Source organism: Pan troglodytes, chromosome 4, assembly GCF_028858775.2.
Source record: "Pan troglodytes isolate AG18354 chromosome 4, NHGRI_mPanTro3-v2.0_pri, whole genome shotgun sequence".
NCBI lineage: Eukaryota > Metazoa > Chordata > Mammalia > Primates > Hominidae > Pan > Pan troglodytes.
The window spans coordinates 174962144-174979684 of NC_072402.2; the positions used below are offsets into that span (position 1 = coordinate 174962144).

Genomic DNA, 17541 nt, shown 5'->3' on the forward strand with positions numbered 1-17541 from the left:
GAGGAAGCAGTGAGAGAGGCAAAGACTCATATAATTGGGATTCCCGAGTAAGATGTGAGAAATGAAGGCAAAGGAATATTTAAAGATGTCTAAGCACTTACTAAAACTGATTCAAAGACATGCCACAAACTTGAAAAGTCCTACAAACCAAAGGAGATGACTAAAAAGAAAACCATATTTAGGCACAAAAAAAGAAGGGAGGGATAGAGGAAACAACAACAACAACAAAAAAAACAGTTTTTTTTAACATGAAACTATTTTTTTCTGATTTTTTTCCCCGTGGTACAGCCCCAGGCAATCCTGAGAACGTGTGCCACAAAAGCATTTTTTCTTTCTTTTCAATTTCAACTTTTATTTTAGATACAGGGGCTACATGTGCAGGTTACATGGGTATACTGCACCCAGGCAGGGAGAACAGTACCCAATAGGTAGTTTTTCAACCCACGTCCTCCCCCATCTAGTCTGGAGTGTCTACTGTTCTCCTTAAAAACAGAGAATCTTGGCCGGGTGCGGTGGCTCACGCCTGTAATCTCAGCACTTTGGGAGGCTGAGGCAGGTGGATCACTTGAGGTTGAGGCCAGCCTGGCCAACATGGTGAAACCCCGTCTCTACTAAAAATACAAAAATTAGCCAGGCGTGGTGGTGTGTGCCTGTAATCCCAGCTACTTGGGAGGCTGAGGCGGGAGAACTGCTTGAATCTGGGAGGTGGAGGTTGCAGTGAGCCGAGATTGTGCCACTGCATTCCAGCCTGGGCAACAGAGTGAGACTCTTTCTCAAAAAAAATCAGACTCACTCTGTCGCCCAGGCTGGAGTGCAGTGGCACAATCTCGGCTCACTGCGAGCTCTGCCTCCCGGGTTCACGCCATTCTCCTGCCTCAGCCTCCCCAGTAGCTGGGACTACAGGCGCCCGCCACCACACCCGGCTAATTTTTTTGTATTTTTAGTAGAGACAGGGTTTCACCGTGTTAGCCAGGATGGTCTCGATCTCCTGACCTTGTGATCCGCCCACCTCAGCCTCCCAAAGTGCTGAGATTACAGACGTGAGCCACCACGCCCAGCCTTTTTTTTTTCTTTTTTTTTTTTTTTTTGTGAGACGGAGTTTCGCTCTTGTTGCCAGGCTGGAGTGCAATGGCGTGATCTTGGCTCACTGCAACCTCTGCCTCCTGGGTTCAAACGATTCTCCTGCCTCAGCCTCCTGAGGAGCTGGGATTACAGGCATGCGCCACTACGCCTGGCTAATTTTGTATTTTTAGTAGAGACAGGGTTTCTCTATGTTGGTCAGGCTGGTCTTGAACTCCCGACCTGAGGTGATCCGCCCGTCTCGGCCTCCCAAAGTGCTGGGATTACAGGCGTGAGCCACCGCGCCCGGCCATAAAAAAAATAATAATCTTAAAGAAAAAGGAACCAGAGGGAAAAAAGTAATGACTCTCACAGGAGCAATAATCAGCCTGACACCCGGCTTCACAGCGGGAACAGCGGGAGCAAGAAGGCAGATGACTGATATGTCTGGAGACACAGGAAGGTAACAGCCAGCATGGGATTCTATACTCAGCAAATGTATCCTTCAAGAATGAAGGTAAAATAAAGATATTTTGAGACAAACAAACAAAAACCAAAAGAATTCATTAGCAGACTCACACTTTCATTCTTCAGGGAGAAAGAAAATGATCCCCATCCAGATGTAAAGTCAGATTCCAGAAGGAACGAAGAACAACAAATACAGTGACTATAAGGGTGAAAATCTAAATATCTGACTGCACAAAACAATGGGTTGTGTGATTTAAAACAGAAATAATTAAAACAAATGACAACAATAAATGGAGTTAAAGTGTGTTAGGATCCTTGCACTGTCCAGGAAGAAGGTAAAGTACACATTATCATTAGTCTTTGGTACAACATGAATGCCTGCTTTAAATTCTAGGTTGACCACTTAAAACTGAGAAAAGAGCATATAACTTTCAAGCTAATAGAAGAGGAAAAATAGGATAATAAAAATTAACCTAAAAGAAGACTAGAGAGAAAAATGAACAGAGAATAGGCAATTTGAATATATAGAGTAAGATAGCAGATTAAACCCAAATGTATCATATTTCATTAAATGTAAATGGACTAAATGCTAAATAAAAAAACAAAACCCAAGGGCACCTAGGATCTCTGTATTATTTCCTGCAACGGCATGTGAATTTATAATTATGTCAAAATAAAAAGTTTAATTTGAAAAGTAAAGAGGCCAGGTGCAGTAGCTCATACCTGTAGTCCCAGCACCTTGGGAGGCCATCATGGGAGGTTTGCTTGAGCCAAGGAGTTCAAGACCAGCCTGGGCAACACAGCAAGACTCCATCTCTATAAAAAATAATAATAATAAGTATATAAAGATCAGAGATCTAAACTTAAGAGCTAAAACCTGGCCGGTTGCAGTGGCTCACACCTGTAATCTGAAACACTTTGGGAGGCTGAGGCAGGTGGATCACCAGAGTGCAGAAGTTCAAGACTAGCCCAGGCAACACGGTGAAAACCTGTCTCTACAAAAAAATACAAAAATTAGCTGGGCCTGACTGCACATGCCTGTAGTCCCAGCTACCTGTGGGGCTGAGGCAGGAGGATCACCTGAGCTGGAGAGGTCGAGGCTGCAGCGAGCCGTGTTCACGCCACTGCACTCCGGCCTGGGCAATAAAATGAGACCCTGCCTCAAAAAACAATAAACGAACCAACAAAAAAACCCTTTAAAACTCTTAGAAGAAAATCTAGGGAAAAAATGTTCATGACACTGGATTTAGTAAAGATTTCTTGGATATAGCACCAAAAGCACAGACAAAAAAAAAAAAAAAGATAAATTGTACTTCACTAAAACTAAAATTTTTGTACATCAAAGAGCATGATCAAGAGGGTGAAAAGACAACCCACAGAACAGGAGAAAATATTTGCAAATCACATATCTGATAAGGGATTAATATCTAGAATATATTAAAAAACCCTAGGCCGGGCGCGGTGGCTCATGCCTGTAGTCCCAGCACTTTGGGAGGCCAAGGCGGGCAGATCACGAGGTCAAGAGATGGAGACCGTCCTGGCTAACACGGTGAAACCCTGTCTCTACTAAAAATATTTTAAAAATTAACTGGGCATGGTGGCGGGCACCTGTAGTCCCAGCTATTCGGGAGGCTGAGGCAGGAGAATCACTTGAACCCGGGAGGCAGAGGTTCCAGTGAGCCGAGATCGCGCCACGGCACTCCAGCCCAGCGACAGGGTGAGACTTCATCTCAATAAATAAATAAATAATAACAAATGTTGGCAAGGATGTGGAGAAATTGGAATCCTTGTGCATTGCTGGTGGGAATATAAAATGGTGCAGTTGCTACAGAAAACAGTTTGGTAGTCCTCAAAAAAGTAAAAATAGAATGACCGTATGATCCAGAGATTCTACTTCCTGGGTATATACCCAAAAGAACTGAAAGTAGGATTCAAACAGATACTGGTATACCAATGTTCACTGCATCACTATTCACAATGGCAACAGATGGAAACAACCCAAGTGTCCATTACGAATAGATGAATACACGGAATGTGGTCTAGACACACACACACACACACACGGAATGTGGTCTAGACACACACACACACACACACAAACACTCACACGAATATTACTCAGCAACAAAAAGGAATGCAGTACTGACATATACTACAGTATGGAGGAACGTTCAGCATATGCTCAGTAAAATAAGTCAGACAAAGAAGACAAATATTGTATGCCTCCATTTATCATTTATGTGAGATGCCTAGAATAGTCAAATTTACAGAAATGAGGTAGAATGGTGGTTACCAGGGACTGTGGGGATGGGAGTGATTGTTAAATGGGTAGAGAGTTTCAGTTGGGATGAGCAAAGAGTTCTGGAGACGGACGGTGGTGATGGCTACACAGCAATGTGAATGCACTTAATGCCACTGACCTGTACACTTAAAAATGGTTAAAATGGGCCAGGCGCAGTAGCTCACGCCTGTAATCCCAGCACTTTGGGAGGCCAAGGCAGGAGGATTGCTTGAGGCCAGGAGTTCGAGACCAGCCCGGGGCAGCATAGTGAGACCCCAGCTCTACAAAAAATTAAAAAAAAAAAAAAATTAGCCAGGCACAATAGCACATGCCTTGTAATCCCAGCTACTCAGGACACTAAGCAGGAGGATCACTGGACTCCAGGAGTTCGAGGCTGCAATGAGCTAGGATTGCACCACTGCACTCCAGCCTCCGTGACAAAGTGAGACCCCGCCCCCGTCTCTAAAAAAAAAAATTTTTTTTTTAATTTTAAAAACTGGTTAAAATGGTACACTTTGTTACATTTTTTTTTTTTTTTTTTTTTTGAGACAGAGTCTTGCGACATCTGTCGCCAGGCTGGAGTGCAGCGGCGTGATCTCAGCTCACCGCAACCTCTACCTCCCTGGTTCAATTCTCCTGCCTCAGCCTCCTGAGTAGCTGGGATTACAGGCACACGCCACCATGACCAGCTAATTATTTGTATTTTTAGTAGAGACGGGGTTGTTGGCCAGGATGGTCTTGATCTCCTGACCTCGTGATCCACCTACCTCGGCCTCCCAAAGTGCTGGGATTATAGGTGTGAGCCACCGCGCCCAGCCTGTGTTACATACATTTTATCACAATAGAAATATTTGAGAAATTTGACCAGATGCAGTGGCTCACACCTGTAATCCCAGCACTTTGGGAGGCCGAGGCAGGCAGATCACCTGAGGTCAGGAGCTCAAGACCAAGCCTGGCCAACATGGTGAAACCTCGTCCTACTAAAAATACAAAAATTAGCCGGGTGTGGTGGCGGGCGCCTGTAGTCCCAGCTACTAGGGAGGCTGAGGCAGGAGAATCACTTGAACCCGGGAGGCAGAGGTTGTGGTGAGCCGAGATCGCGCCACTGCACTCCAGCCTGGGCAACAGAGTGAGACCCTGTCTCAAAAAAAGAAAAGAAAAGAAAAGAAGAGAAAGAAGAGAAGAGAAGAGAAGAGAAAAGAAAAGGAAGAAAGATTTGAGAAATTTTCTTCCATGTGCAGATGTGTAAGTACAACAGTGGAAACATTTTTTAGATAGCCATGACATCTTTTAAATGCCATTGTCAGGCTGGGCGCAGTGGCTCATGCCTGTAATCCCAGCACTCTGGGAGGCCAAGGTGGGTGGACTGCTTGAGCCCAGAGTTCACGACCAGCCTAGTCAACATGGTGAAACCCTACTTCTACCAAAAAAAAAAAAAAAAAAAAATTAGCCAGGCATGGTGGTGTGCGCCTGTAGTCCCAGCTACTCAGGAGGCTGAGGTGGGAGGATCACACCCAGGAGACCGAGGCTGCAGTGAGCTGTGATTACACCATTGCATTCCAGCCTAGGTGACAGATTAAGACCCTGTCTAAAAAAAAAAAAAAAAAAAAGCCACTGTTTCAATGTCAATGTGTAGCCTACTGAAGAAAATAGTTTCATAAATTAACGGATTTAAAGGTAAAAAGGGTTAAAATGGTAAATTTTATGTTATATGCATTTACAACAATAAAAATAACACCCCTGAAGCCTAGTAATATACCATTTATAAGAGAAAACGCTAAAACATAAAGAAATGGGAAAAAGTAAAAGGACAGGAAAAATGTATCATGCAAACACTAACCAAAAGCAAGCTTCTGCTCCTTCAGGAAGACACGGCCACAGGCGGTGCAGAGCTGTGGTCTGCCCGCTCCTGCTCCTGCCTCACCACTGTTTGCTCTGGCTGAGGAACAAGTTGGTCAGGAAGCCTCGCAGCAGCCATGGCATTTATTTATTTATTTATTTATTTATTTATTTTTTGAGACAGTCTCGCTCTGTCGCCCAGGCTGGAGTGCAGTGGCATAATCTCAGCTCACTGCTACTTCTGCCTCCCAGGTTCAAGCAATTCTCCTGCCTCAGCCTCCAGAGTAACTGGGACTACAAGCGCCCGCCACCACACCCAGCTAATTTTTGTATTTTTAATAGAGACGGGGTTTCACCGTGTTGGCCAGGATGGTCTCGAACTCCCGACCTCAGGTGATCTGCCTGCCTTAGCCTCCCAAAGTGCTGGGATTACAGGCGTGAGCCACCGCGCCCGGCCCACCCACGGCTTTAAAGATACCGGAAGAAAACCTGCGGAGCCAGAGGTGACAATTCACTGAATCTGAATCACTTTAATGAGCTGCAACATAAAATCCCCAGAAAAGGTGTGTGCTGACTTGATCAGAGGAGCAAAGGAAAAGAATCTCAAAGTGAAAGGACCAGCTGGAATGCCTATCAAGGCTTCGAGAATCACCACAAGAAAAACTCCTTGTGAAGGTTCTAACACACGGGATCGTTTCCAGATGAGAATCCACAAGGGGCTCACTGACCTCCACAGTCCTTCTGAGATTAAGCAGATTACTTCCATCAGTATTGAGCCAGGAGTTGAGGTGGAAGTCACCATTGCAGATATTTAAAGTTGACTATTTTAATAAATTGATTACCGGTTGTTGTTTTTTTTTTAAAAAAAGCAAGCTTCTACAGCTATACCCATAACAAAATGTAAAAAGGGGTTCTTCTTAATGATAAAAGATTCCATTTACCTACAGATATAATAAATCTAAGTTTTTGTATGTACCTAATTTAGCCTCAAAACATATAAAACAGAAACTGACAGAACTACAAAGATGCAGACAAATCCATATACAGAAATTTTTTTAACACTTTATTTTTTTTTTGAGATGGGGTCTTACTATGCTGCCTGGGCTGGTTTTGAACTCCTTGACTCAAGCAATCCTCCTGCCTCAGCCTCCCCAGTAGCTGAGACTTACAGGCACATGTCACCTTGCCCAGCCATACACAGAAATTTTTAACAAAGCTCTTAGTAACTTATAAAAGCGAGCAGACAAAAACATGAGGAAAGCTAGAGAAGATCCGAACTCAATCTCAACCCTGGCTGCACAGCAGACCCACCTGGGAAGCTCAGAAAGCAAGTTTGACCTAAAGAACCTACGTGGCACACTGTAGTCAACAAGTAGAGAATCCACATTCATAAGCACAAACAGAACGCGTCCAAAAAATCTGACCAAGATGCAATTCCATCAGCTATCTAACAATAATAAACAATTTTAAAAGATAACTAAAATAGCCCTCATATATTTGAAAACTTTAAAAAAATATATCTCACATGTACGAAAGTCAGCCCAGAAACCAGATTTCAAATGGTCTCTTTGGTGCCCAGGAGTTTTCTGCACCTGGGGACAACACCCTGAAGAAAGACCAGGCTGCTGGGAGGCTGACCTCAGAGCAGAAGGGCAACTGAGTGAGGGAGGTGGGAAAGGAAAACCCACACACCCATTCCCAGCATGTTCACGGGGAGGCTGGTTTCAGGAATGAGCACATGAGACAGTGGAGGACCTGGAAACGGACTCCTCCAGGACTACGCAGGCCTTAGAAAGTCTCCATGACCCCAGATTAAAACTGCAGATTAGTAGAGACATACTATGATACAGACAATAGAAGGCCTCTGGAGGATCTTAAGCAGGCAAGGCACAGGCTGGAAATGATTCAGAAGCTGCTTTTGGGGACAAACACGATATGACCACAGTTCTTAACCCACAGCCAACCCACCTGGGGAGCTCAGAAAGCTTAATGCCTTGGTCCTACACCAGGCCAACTACATCAGAATCACCTGGCAATAAGAGGCTATTTTACAGTTCAGCAGTTTCCACATCTCTGCTTGCAACGAAACGGAATGCAGATGTAATCAACAGTCAGCCGAAACATCATCAAAAGTTTTGATAAAAGATCACTGCATGACGTTGGGTTTATAAACCAAAAGAAGATCAAAATATTCAGTGATGCTGCTCTACCAAAACTCCCGCTGTGCCAGGCACAGTGGTGGTGAGCACCTGCGTCCCAGATACTCAGAGGCTGAGGTGGAAAGATTGCTTGAGTCCAAGAGTTCAAGATAAGACTGGGCAACATAGTAAGATCCCATCTATAATAGAAATTTAAAATTTTAAAAATAACCCCATCTCCAACTACTATTTAAGAGAACACAGTTTCTCAGAATTCATGTACATAAAAACAAAAAGTAGAAGCGGTACTGAACTTGTCTTATTCTGACAGTATTATCCATCCAGATGGGGGTAGGGGGTGACATCCTACTGAGATCTCATGTTTCAAAAAATGTTTACTTTTGTATAATAATTATTCAAAAACTGTGTAATGCATTTACTTTTATCAAGTGTGTACAGATAATTATAATAATCTCAAATAAAATATTAAAAGTTTCAGTCTCAACAAAATTAAAAAGTTTAAATTATTATATTTATTTTACTTGCAGAAGAATATGGTAGGCTAATGAATAACATTTTCAAGCATTAAATATATTGCATTAGGATAATATTCTGTGTGGAAATGAAAATACAAGTTCAATTAAAAAACTGACATACTGGCCAGGCACAGTGGCTCACACCTGTAATCCTAGCACTTTGGGAGGCCGAGGTGGGCGATCACTTGAGGCCAGGAGTTGGAGACCAGCCTCGCAAACATGGCAAAACCTCATCTCTACTAAAAATACAAAAAATTAGCTGGACATGGCAGTGCGCGCCTGTAATCCCAGCTACTGGGGAGGCTGAGGCAGAAGAATCGCTTGAACTCGTGAGGTGGAGGTTGCAGTGAGCTGAGATCGCACCACTGCACTCCAGCCTGGGTGATAGAGCATGACTCTGTCTCAAAAAAAAAAAAAAAAAAAAAAAAAAACCTCTACTAAAAATACAAAAACTAGCTGGGCGTGGTGGTGCACACCTGTAATTCCAGCTACTCAGGGGGCTGAGGCAGGAGAATCACTTGAACCAGGAAGGTGGAAGTTGCAGCGAGCCGAGACTGCGCCACTGCCCTCCAGCCTGGGTGATAGAACAAGACTCCGTCTCAAAAAAAAAAAAAAGTGGACATCAAATTGCAATATTTAGATTCCACTGAATGTTTAAAATACTGAACAGTTTTAGTTTAAAATGTCAATATTTAAAATATGCTGTCATCCTTTGCAAATACTTAAACCTAATGACAAACAATTTTTGATGCCAACTTTTCAAAAGGTTGCTACAACAGCAAAGAAAGCTTAAAGACCACTGCTGCAGCCTCCGCACAAGACCCCCAAAAGGACAGGGCCTGAGCAGCCTCCCCAGGTCCTATGCTGCAGCCACCAGGCACTTAAGAGTTCTAGTCAACTAGTCAACTCTGAGCCACTCCTTCATCTAGACCACCCCCCCTGCACCACAGCAGGAGCTATTTTATGGCTGCTCAGAAGACAGCAGGTGTTCAGGGAATGTTCGCCTGAGTGCACGCCTCTCCCGGATGGAGTGAATGAAGGAGATAAAAAAGGGAAAAGTTTAGGAAGCATCCCTCCAGCTCATTAAAGGAAGAGGCAGTTCTTGGGAAACACTGAACAGAAAATTCTGATTTCCAAGCAATTTCTTTCCGGAATTTACAGGAAGCACTCCAAATGTTTCAGGAATATCAGCAGAGCCAAATAGAAAGGTGGAGGAAGGAAGGCAAAACAATTGTACTCCAGACTGAAAATTCGATGAAGGCAAGTGCAGAAGCCTCTCAGTCCTGTGACATCCTCGAGCCACTAATGATGCCAACCATCAGCTATCTACAACCAAAATGTAAGCCACTGTCTTAGATGAGTCTATTACTTGTGGCTACTCCTGATTTCTACAGTTCCAGCACTGTTTGCACCTTGCTTTCAAAAAATAATAATAATGCTATACTGAACTCATTTCCATGAAAAATATAAGGCTGAATTATCATTTCTTTAAAATATCTGAAAGCCCTAAGACAGAATGTGACAGAATGTGACTCGGGGGAGATAGGGTGGTTAATGAAGAAATGTCTGCGTGGGTGGCACTTGAATTGAGACTTAACAGATGAGAAGGAACCAAGCAGGCATGAGGAGCCAGGAGGCAGTGTCCCAGACAGAGGGAACAACAGGTGCAAAGGTCCTGAGGCAAGAAGGCAGCCAGGGAGGCTGGAACAAAATTAACACAGAGAATGACTGGAGATGCACCAGGGGCCAGATTGTGCAGACATAATGCATGCTTACCCCTTCACAGGGGACTCCACGCTCTGAAGATCAGACTGAAAGCTGAAGAAAGTATCCCCAGATGCCACTAACAGCAGTGTGGAGGCTCGGGGCAGGAAGGAGAGGAGGAGCAGAGGGGACGGGCAGACCAGGCAACACAAGGACAGTGTGGGTTCCCAGAACTAAACAAGAAAGTCAACCAGCAGGGATCAGAGAGCAGGGTGATGGAGAAAACTAGAACACTGGCCAACAGCTTAAGCCATGGGAAGGGCTGAGATTAGGCAAGCTGGGGCAGGAGCAGGTCCCGCTCCAAGCTGTAACCCAGCCCCAAATTATTCTTCTTTCCCCTTTTTCCTCACCTTGACTGCCTCAGTGTGGATTCTGTGTAGCAGCTGTCATTGGCCACTGCTCACATACTACATACTACATACTCTGAGGCAAAGGTCACAGACACTAAAACTGCCCACAGGTCCAGTCCCTCCACACTACTGATGACAAGACCCTCAACCAAGCATTGCAAAAAGGGTTCTAAGGGGTTCCTCCACTGTCCAGGTGAAAAGAGTCAAGTACATCGAGTGAACTGCTGGGCTTAGAGATCAGACAAATCAGAGTTTAAATACTGTTTATGACATTTGCTAGCTGGGTTATCTTTGTGTAGTCATGAAAGCCATCTATTTCAAACAGCTTGTTTGAAAATTAAATGCAATAAGGCATGGCAAGGTCAGTGCCTAATACACAGCAAAACACCCAATAAAGATCCAGTTCGCTCGGTTCTTCCCACTACTGAGGGGGTTCAAGGCAGACAGCCTGACAGTTCCACTACTTTCTGGCTATGTAACTTTGGGTAAGGCACTTTCAAACCTGAGTCTTAGCTTCTCAGTGGGTAAAATGGAGATAACATTACTCATCTCGCATGGCTTTTAAAGTGAGGAGGATATAGTGTCAAGCGCAGCTCCTGACACATAGTAAGTACCCAATACCCATCGCCTCTTATTATTGGTGGGTGTGGCCGAGATGAGGAAAAGGCCAGGGACAGAGGTGCAAACCTATAAACGAAGCTGGGGTCTCAGCTGCTCGGGAGGCAGGGACTAGCAGCCAACCGCACAGTACGCCTATCCTCTTGAGAACCACTCACCTGGTGGTTCCAGATAGAGCCCTCTTTGCTGCGCTCGTCAGGGGTCAGACGTACGTACTGGCTCGTGAGCATAGTGCTGCCCTGGAAGTCCCAGAGGGGCATAGAGCTGGAACCGACCCCTGTGGGAAGAGACAGGTGCTAAGAGGCCACGCCAGGACTGGCCTCACCAGAGGCAGGAAACCCACAGAGATGCTCTGCTCAGGAGAAAGGGCACGCCTTCCCCTAGCCCTGTTCAGCCTCGCCCTCACTCTTCACTCATTCCCGCCCCAAGGGCTTCACCTTGGTAGGGCTTAATGAGCGAATGCTCCCGCTTGAGATGTTCACTGTTGCCGTCAGTTATATCCGCAGTCACAGACCCCAACAACAAAAGAAGAAAGAGAGGTGTAGTGGGGCCAGGGCCGGGGCCGAGAAGCCCAGGCCTTCCCAGGCACCGCCGGCCCCAGCCCCAACACCAAATCCAGCCTTCCGCCGCCATTCTCCTCTCCTCTCGGCCACTTCCGCCCTAGAACTTCCGCCTTCCGGGTGTCCCATCTAATGGCCTCCGGCCGGAAGCTCTTCAACTTTAGTGTCGCCAGGGAGTCAAAAAGCAAAGCCTCCGCAGCAGACGGGGCGGCAGCTGCATTGGCCGGGCAGCCTCTCATCCTGGTTGAGTGCCGTTTCATCTCCTTAGAGGCTCCAAGGCACACGCCGGCCAGCCCCAGCAATGGGTTCTTTCGAGCGACAAGAGCTGTAACCAGTCACGGAACAGCACGTTAGGCTTGCGAGCCAATGAGGAGCAGAGGGATGGTTGGAGCCGGCGGGAGCGCGAGGGCCGTCCGTGACTCGGGGCATGCTGGAATTTGTAGTTTTTGTCGGTCGCTCTAATGGGACGGATTCGCGAAGACTAGGACGTCTTGGGCTTCTGGCCGCAAGTCCCGTCTCTGGAATAACCTTTTCTAGTCCTGGAGAAAGGAGCTCTGAATTGAAGGCGGAGTCCTGAATTCCAACCCTTGTCCTCCCCGGGTGGCCCTGGGCAAGCCTTTAAGCCGTGCCTGCCGTCAGGCGCCCCAGCTTCGCGCCTTTGGAGACTCAGAATTCCCAATTATTTGAGGGCCTCCACTACCCTCAACTACTCAGGCCTAGTCGGGTTGAAGCAAGAGGAACAGACACAGATCCTGGCCTGGGACCCCAGTGATGACTGGAACTCATCCCTATGCAAAAGAGCGCAGTGCCTGGTACAGCAAGTAACGTCCGTGGAAGGCCCAGGAAAGCTGTGAATCAGAGGTCGAAAACTGGTGGCCTGCAGCTGAATAGAGCTCTGTTTTACCTGCCAATATTCTAATAAATGGCTTAACTACCAGTATTTTAAAGTCAGAATATAGAGGCTGGGCGTGGTGGCTCACGCCTGTAATCCCAGCACTTTGGGAGGCTGAGGCCGGCGGATCACGAGATCGGGAGATCGAGACCATCCTGGCTAGCACGGTGAAACCCCGTCTCTACTAAAAAATACAAAAAATTAGCCGGGCGTGGTGGCAGGTGTCTGTAGTCCCAGCTACTCAGGAGGCTGAGCCAGGAGAATGGCTTGAACCCAGGAGGCAGAGCTTGCAGTGAGCCGAAATCGCGCCACTGCACTCCAGCCTGGGCGACAGAGCGAGACTCTGTCACACACACACACACACACAAAAAGTCGGAATATGTACATTCACATCAGAAATCCAGACTTCCGGCTGAGCTCAGTGGCTCAGGCCTGTAATCCTAGCACTTTGGGAGGCTGAGGCGAGCAGATTACCTGAGCTCAGGAGTTTCAGACCAGCCTGGACAACACGGTGAAACCCCGTCTCTACTAAAATACAAAAGAAATTAACGGCGTGGTGGCGGACACCTGCAGTCCCAGCTACTCGGGAGGCTGAGGCAGGAGAATTGCTTGAACCCAGGAGGCAGAGGTTGCAGTCAGCAGAGATCGCGCCAGTGCATTCCAGCCGGGGCGACAGAGAAGACTCCGTCTCTACAAAAAAAAAAAAAAAAAAGAAGAAGAAGAAAAGAAATCCAGACTTCCGGTTTTTTACCCCAAAAAAAAAAAGAAGAAGAAGCAAAAGATCTAGGCACACATTCCCACAACAGAACAATAGGCTGGAGCTGAATGGGACTGCCCCTCCACCAATGCCTTCCTCTTCTAAGCTGGTCCCCACCTGGTCACTCGTTTACAGCACTTGCCTGGCTCCTCCAGACATTTGAATCAATGACTCCTGTTGTAGATCACAGGGAGGGATGTTGGTTGCTTGCTCCTTTTAGAAACTGCCCTCTTGAATGAATGGACTTATTCAGGATTGAGTGCTGAATCTTTTCTTGGTCATATATTTTTCATTCGCTTTTTTATTATTAAAATCACACATTCTGGTCAGGCGCGGTGGCTCACACCTGTAATCCCAGTAGTTTGGGAGGCCGAGGTGGGCGGATCACTTGAGGCTAGGAGTTCGAGACCAGCCTGGCCAACATAGCGAAACCCTGTCTCTACAAAAAATTAGCTGGGTGTGGTGGTGCACGCTTGTAATCCCAGCTACTCAGGAGGCTGAGGCACGAGCATCACTTGAACCTGGGAGGTGGAGGTTGCAGTGAGCCAAGATCTTGCCACTGCACTCCAGCCTGAGTGACAGAGTGAGACTCTGTCTCAAAAAAGTCACACATTCTTGTGGTGTGTATGGAGACAGAGAGAGAACAGACATACAAGACACAACAAGCCAGGCATGGTGGCTCACACCTGTAATCCCAGCACTTTGGGAGGCCAAGGCAGGTGGATCACTTGAGGTCAGGAGTTCGAGACTACCCTGGCCAACATTGTGAAACCCTGTTTCTACTAAAAATACAAAAAATTAGCCGGCCATGGTGGCGGGTACCTATAATCCCAGCTACTCAGGAGGCTGAGGCAGGAGAATCACTCGAACCCAGGAAGCAGAGGTTGCAGTGAGCCAAAATTGTGCCATTGCACTCCAGCCTGGGCAACAAGAGTGAAACTCCATCTCAAAAAAAAAAAAAAAGAAAAGAAAAGACACAACAAAAGTCTTCTGCCACTCCCCTCGCAAGGAGTGTCCCCTTCCAGAGATTTATCTGCACCCGTACAAACAAAAACATGCACATTCCATGGGACCTTCATGGGGACTGGGATTTTTGTCAGCTATGGTCACTACTGAATCCCTGGCATCTAGAATAGTGCTTGTCACATAGGAGGTGATTAATAAGTAACTGGTGAAAGAATGAATATTTGTTCTAGAACCTGGAATTGGGTCATGAAGAATGAGTAGGAGTTTTCCGGGAAAGGTAAAGGCATTCTCAGCAGAGAGAAGAGGAGCTGCAATCTAGGGAGGGATGTGTGAGAGCAGATGAAATACAAGTAGTTTGGAATGGCTGAGAAGTTGGAGTTGGGGGCTGCGGGGGAGCTGAAGCCAAAACTCAAAGGGCCTTCAATTCCCAACTAAGGAACATGGCCTTTTCCCAGAACTCAATGGGATATTTCTAAGCATGGGAGTGACCAATGTGGATTCCTCTAGCTATGGTGAGGAGAAGAGATTGGAGCGGGGATAATAGGGAGACTGAATTCATCATGATCGGGGGAGAGAGGGTGAGGCCTAAGCCAAGGAGGTCTTCACAGAGAAGAAGGATCAGAAGTCCCAGCCAGAGACTAAATCAGGAACTGATGCCCTGTGGGCAGCCAGGAAGGGAGAAGTTGAGGATGGTGCTTTGTGGGTGGAGGTACTCCACCACTCTCATGGCATGGAGAAGACTAGATAAGGGCTAAGAGATGGGAACAGCCAGGGCTAGCTGTGGTGAAGATGTGGTCAGAGCTAGAACTGGCATCCATGGTGGAGAGGAGGGAAGAGGTGTCTCTGCAGGAGAGTATGAACTTCAAAGGGGGTCCCAGGCAGAGACTGTGACTGTCCTTTGGCAGGAAGAAGATGAGCTGTGGGCATCTGTGGTGGCCAAAGCCCAGTTCCAGGCACCCCAAGCACACTCACAGCTTAGCAGATCTCTAAGAGGATGTATAGCCTTGGGCAACTCACTTCTCTCTGAGCCTCAGTTTCCTGATCTGTGAAATGGGAATAATAAGCACCACTCACAAAGTGGTTGTGAGGACTGGGACTGTAAAGCCACCTAGGAAATGGCCCAGATCCATGGCACAGCAGACAGGAAGTCTTCACCCATATCACACACCCTACAACCCCCATAGGCACATTGAAACAGTCACACACCTTATTAAGACCACCATTGGCAATGGTCCAGGCCCAAAAGCAACCTCCACGCTAACCCCTTTCACACATCAAGTCTGACTGAATCTCTCTGTCTGTGTGGCCTGAAGCAAGGTGTCTGGAGAGAGGTGAGGCAGTGCTGGGAGAAGAAGTGTGTTAACTAGGGCAGTGCTAGCAGCTATAACAAATAGGCCCTAATGTATATAATGACCTGAAAATTTTTTTGATGATTCTTTTTTTTTTTTTTAACTATTTTTACAAGATTTGTGCATCTGTCAGGAGGCTCAAAAAATTTTACTTCCCACTTACATAATGGTCTGAAGCTGGTTTCCAGGTTGATGGGTAGCTTGCCTTCAGGCACTGATACACAGACCCTGCTTTTTCCTTCTTGTGGTTCCACAATCCCCTGGGCCTCCTCATCTTCTCTATCCATCCAGCTGAAGGAGAAAGAGGGAGGGTGCAGGGCACACACTTACTTCTTCAAAGCCTTGGCTCAAAAATGACACATGTCATCCCACACATTTTCAATTGGCAGGAAGTAGTCACATGTCCACATCTGACTGCAAGGGAACCTGGGAAAGTAAAGTTAGCCACGTGCCCAGGAAAAAAGGACATGAATTTGTGGTGAAGAGCTATTCAGTTTCTGCCACTGAAGAGTTCAGGTCACAGCCCTAGAAGGGGCAGTGGGGCAGAGGGTAGAATATGGAGAAGTGGCTATCACCTTGTCGCTGCAGAAAGACTAGCTGAGGCTGGACACGATGGCTCACACTTGTAATCCCACAGCTTTGGGAGGCTAAGGTGGGTGGATTGCTTGAGCCCAGGAGTTTGAGACCAGTCTGGGCAACATAGGAGACATCTCTACAAAAAAGAAAATTACGCAGTCACGTTGACATGCACCTGTGGTCCCAGCTACTTGGAAGGCTGGGGTGGGAGGATTGCTTGAGCCCAGGAGGTCAGGGCTGCAGTGAGCCTAGATCCTGCCACTACACTCCAGCCTGGGTGAGTAACAGAGCAGGACTCTGTCTCAAAAAAAAAAAAAAAAAAAAAAAAAGTAAAGAAAAGAAAAGAAAAGAAAGAAAAAGAAAGAGAAAGAGTAGCTCAAATCAGAATGGTGGGCAAGTTGAGGGGTCTTAGTAAGCCCACGCTTAGAAGAAAATATAAGTCCTTGCAGTGGGGACACGCATGTGTGAGAAAGAGGCAAACCAAGGACCCTAGCTAAAATTTTTAAAACTGGAGTTCATCTGGGGCCAGGTCAGGGCCGAGGGCAGGATGCCCACACTTCAGCCAACACTACATGCTATCATATTAAGTTTATATCCCCCAAAATTCATACGTTGAGACACTAACCTGCAAGGTGTTATTTGGAGACAGGGCCTTTGAGAGGTAATTGGGTCATGAAAGAGAACCCCTTAGGGTGGGACTAGGAATTAGTGCCCTTATAAAAAGAGACAGGAGGGAGCTGGCTTCCTTTATCTCCACTTGCTATCGTGAGGACACAGCAAAAAGACAGCTGTCTGCAAACCAGGAAGAGGGCCCTCTCTAGATACCAGATGTGCCAGCGGCTTGCCCTTGGACATCTCAGCCTCCAGAAGTGTGAGAAATACTTATTTGTTGTTTAACCCACCTGGTCTATGGTATTTTTGCTATAGCAGCCTGAGTTGACTAAGGCAGGATTTCTGAGTGAGTATGAATGCGCTCAAGTCTTTGGCCACAGATATAGGTGATCCAGTCCCCTACCTAGGTAGGTGAGCGTGTGCATCATACCTGCTTACGCATATGTCACTGGAGTGTCGGAATACATATGTCCTATGTTCAGGTGTGCCTGTCACATGCACCTGTTCAGGGGACTGTGCATGCACATGACTATACACCCAAGTCCCCCTTGTAAGGGAGAGCCCATGTGTTTATGACACGCATACCTGAATGTCTGTGTGTGCACAGCCATGCGGGCAAGTTATCCATCTGTCTGCACACCTGGCCACATGCATGGAAGGAGCCTGTAGGTGTCTGGGGCTAGAGGTACCCTGCATATGCGCAGCTGCGGGGGAGAGGGGTACCGAGCACATGTTTGTCTGGCACACAGTAGGTATGAGATAAGTGTGTGCCGAGT

The 17541-nt window shown here is 46.6% G+C and overlaps 1 protein-coding gene and 1 pseudogene across 3 annotated transcripts in view; one reads left to right on the forward strand and one right to left on the reverse strand.

The window, feature by feature from the left end:
* The window catches only part of LMAN2 (lectin, mannose binding 2), a 35359-nt gene extending 23368 nt beyond the window's left edge, over positions 1 to 11991 (reverse strand). For 2 of the 3 annotated variants that reach the window (XM_016954336.4, XM_016954335.3), the window contains exons 1-2: positions 11491 to 11981; positions 11212 to 11330 (exon numbers count right to left, since the gene is read on the reverse strand). In XM_016954336.4, the coding sequence (XP_016809825.2) occupies positions 11212 to 11330; positions 11491 to 11686 (315 nt within the window). In that variant the 5' untranslated portion in view covers positions 11687 to 11981. Of the gene's footprint in view, positions 1 to 11211; positions 11331 to 11490 lie in introns of all 3 variants that reach the window. The other variant, XM_001141238.6, reaches the window with a different exon arrangement.
* LOC129144067 (small ribosomal subunit protein uS10-like) lies at positions 5635 to 6462 on the forward strand (annotated as a pseudogene).
* Positions 11992 to 17541: the final 5550 nt, after the last annotated feature.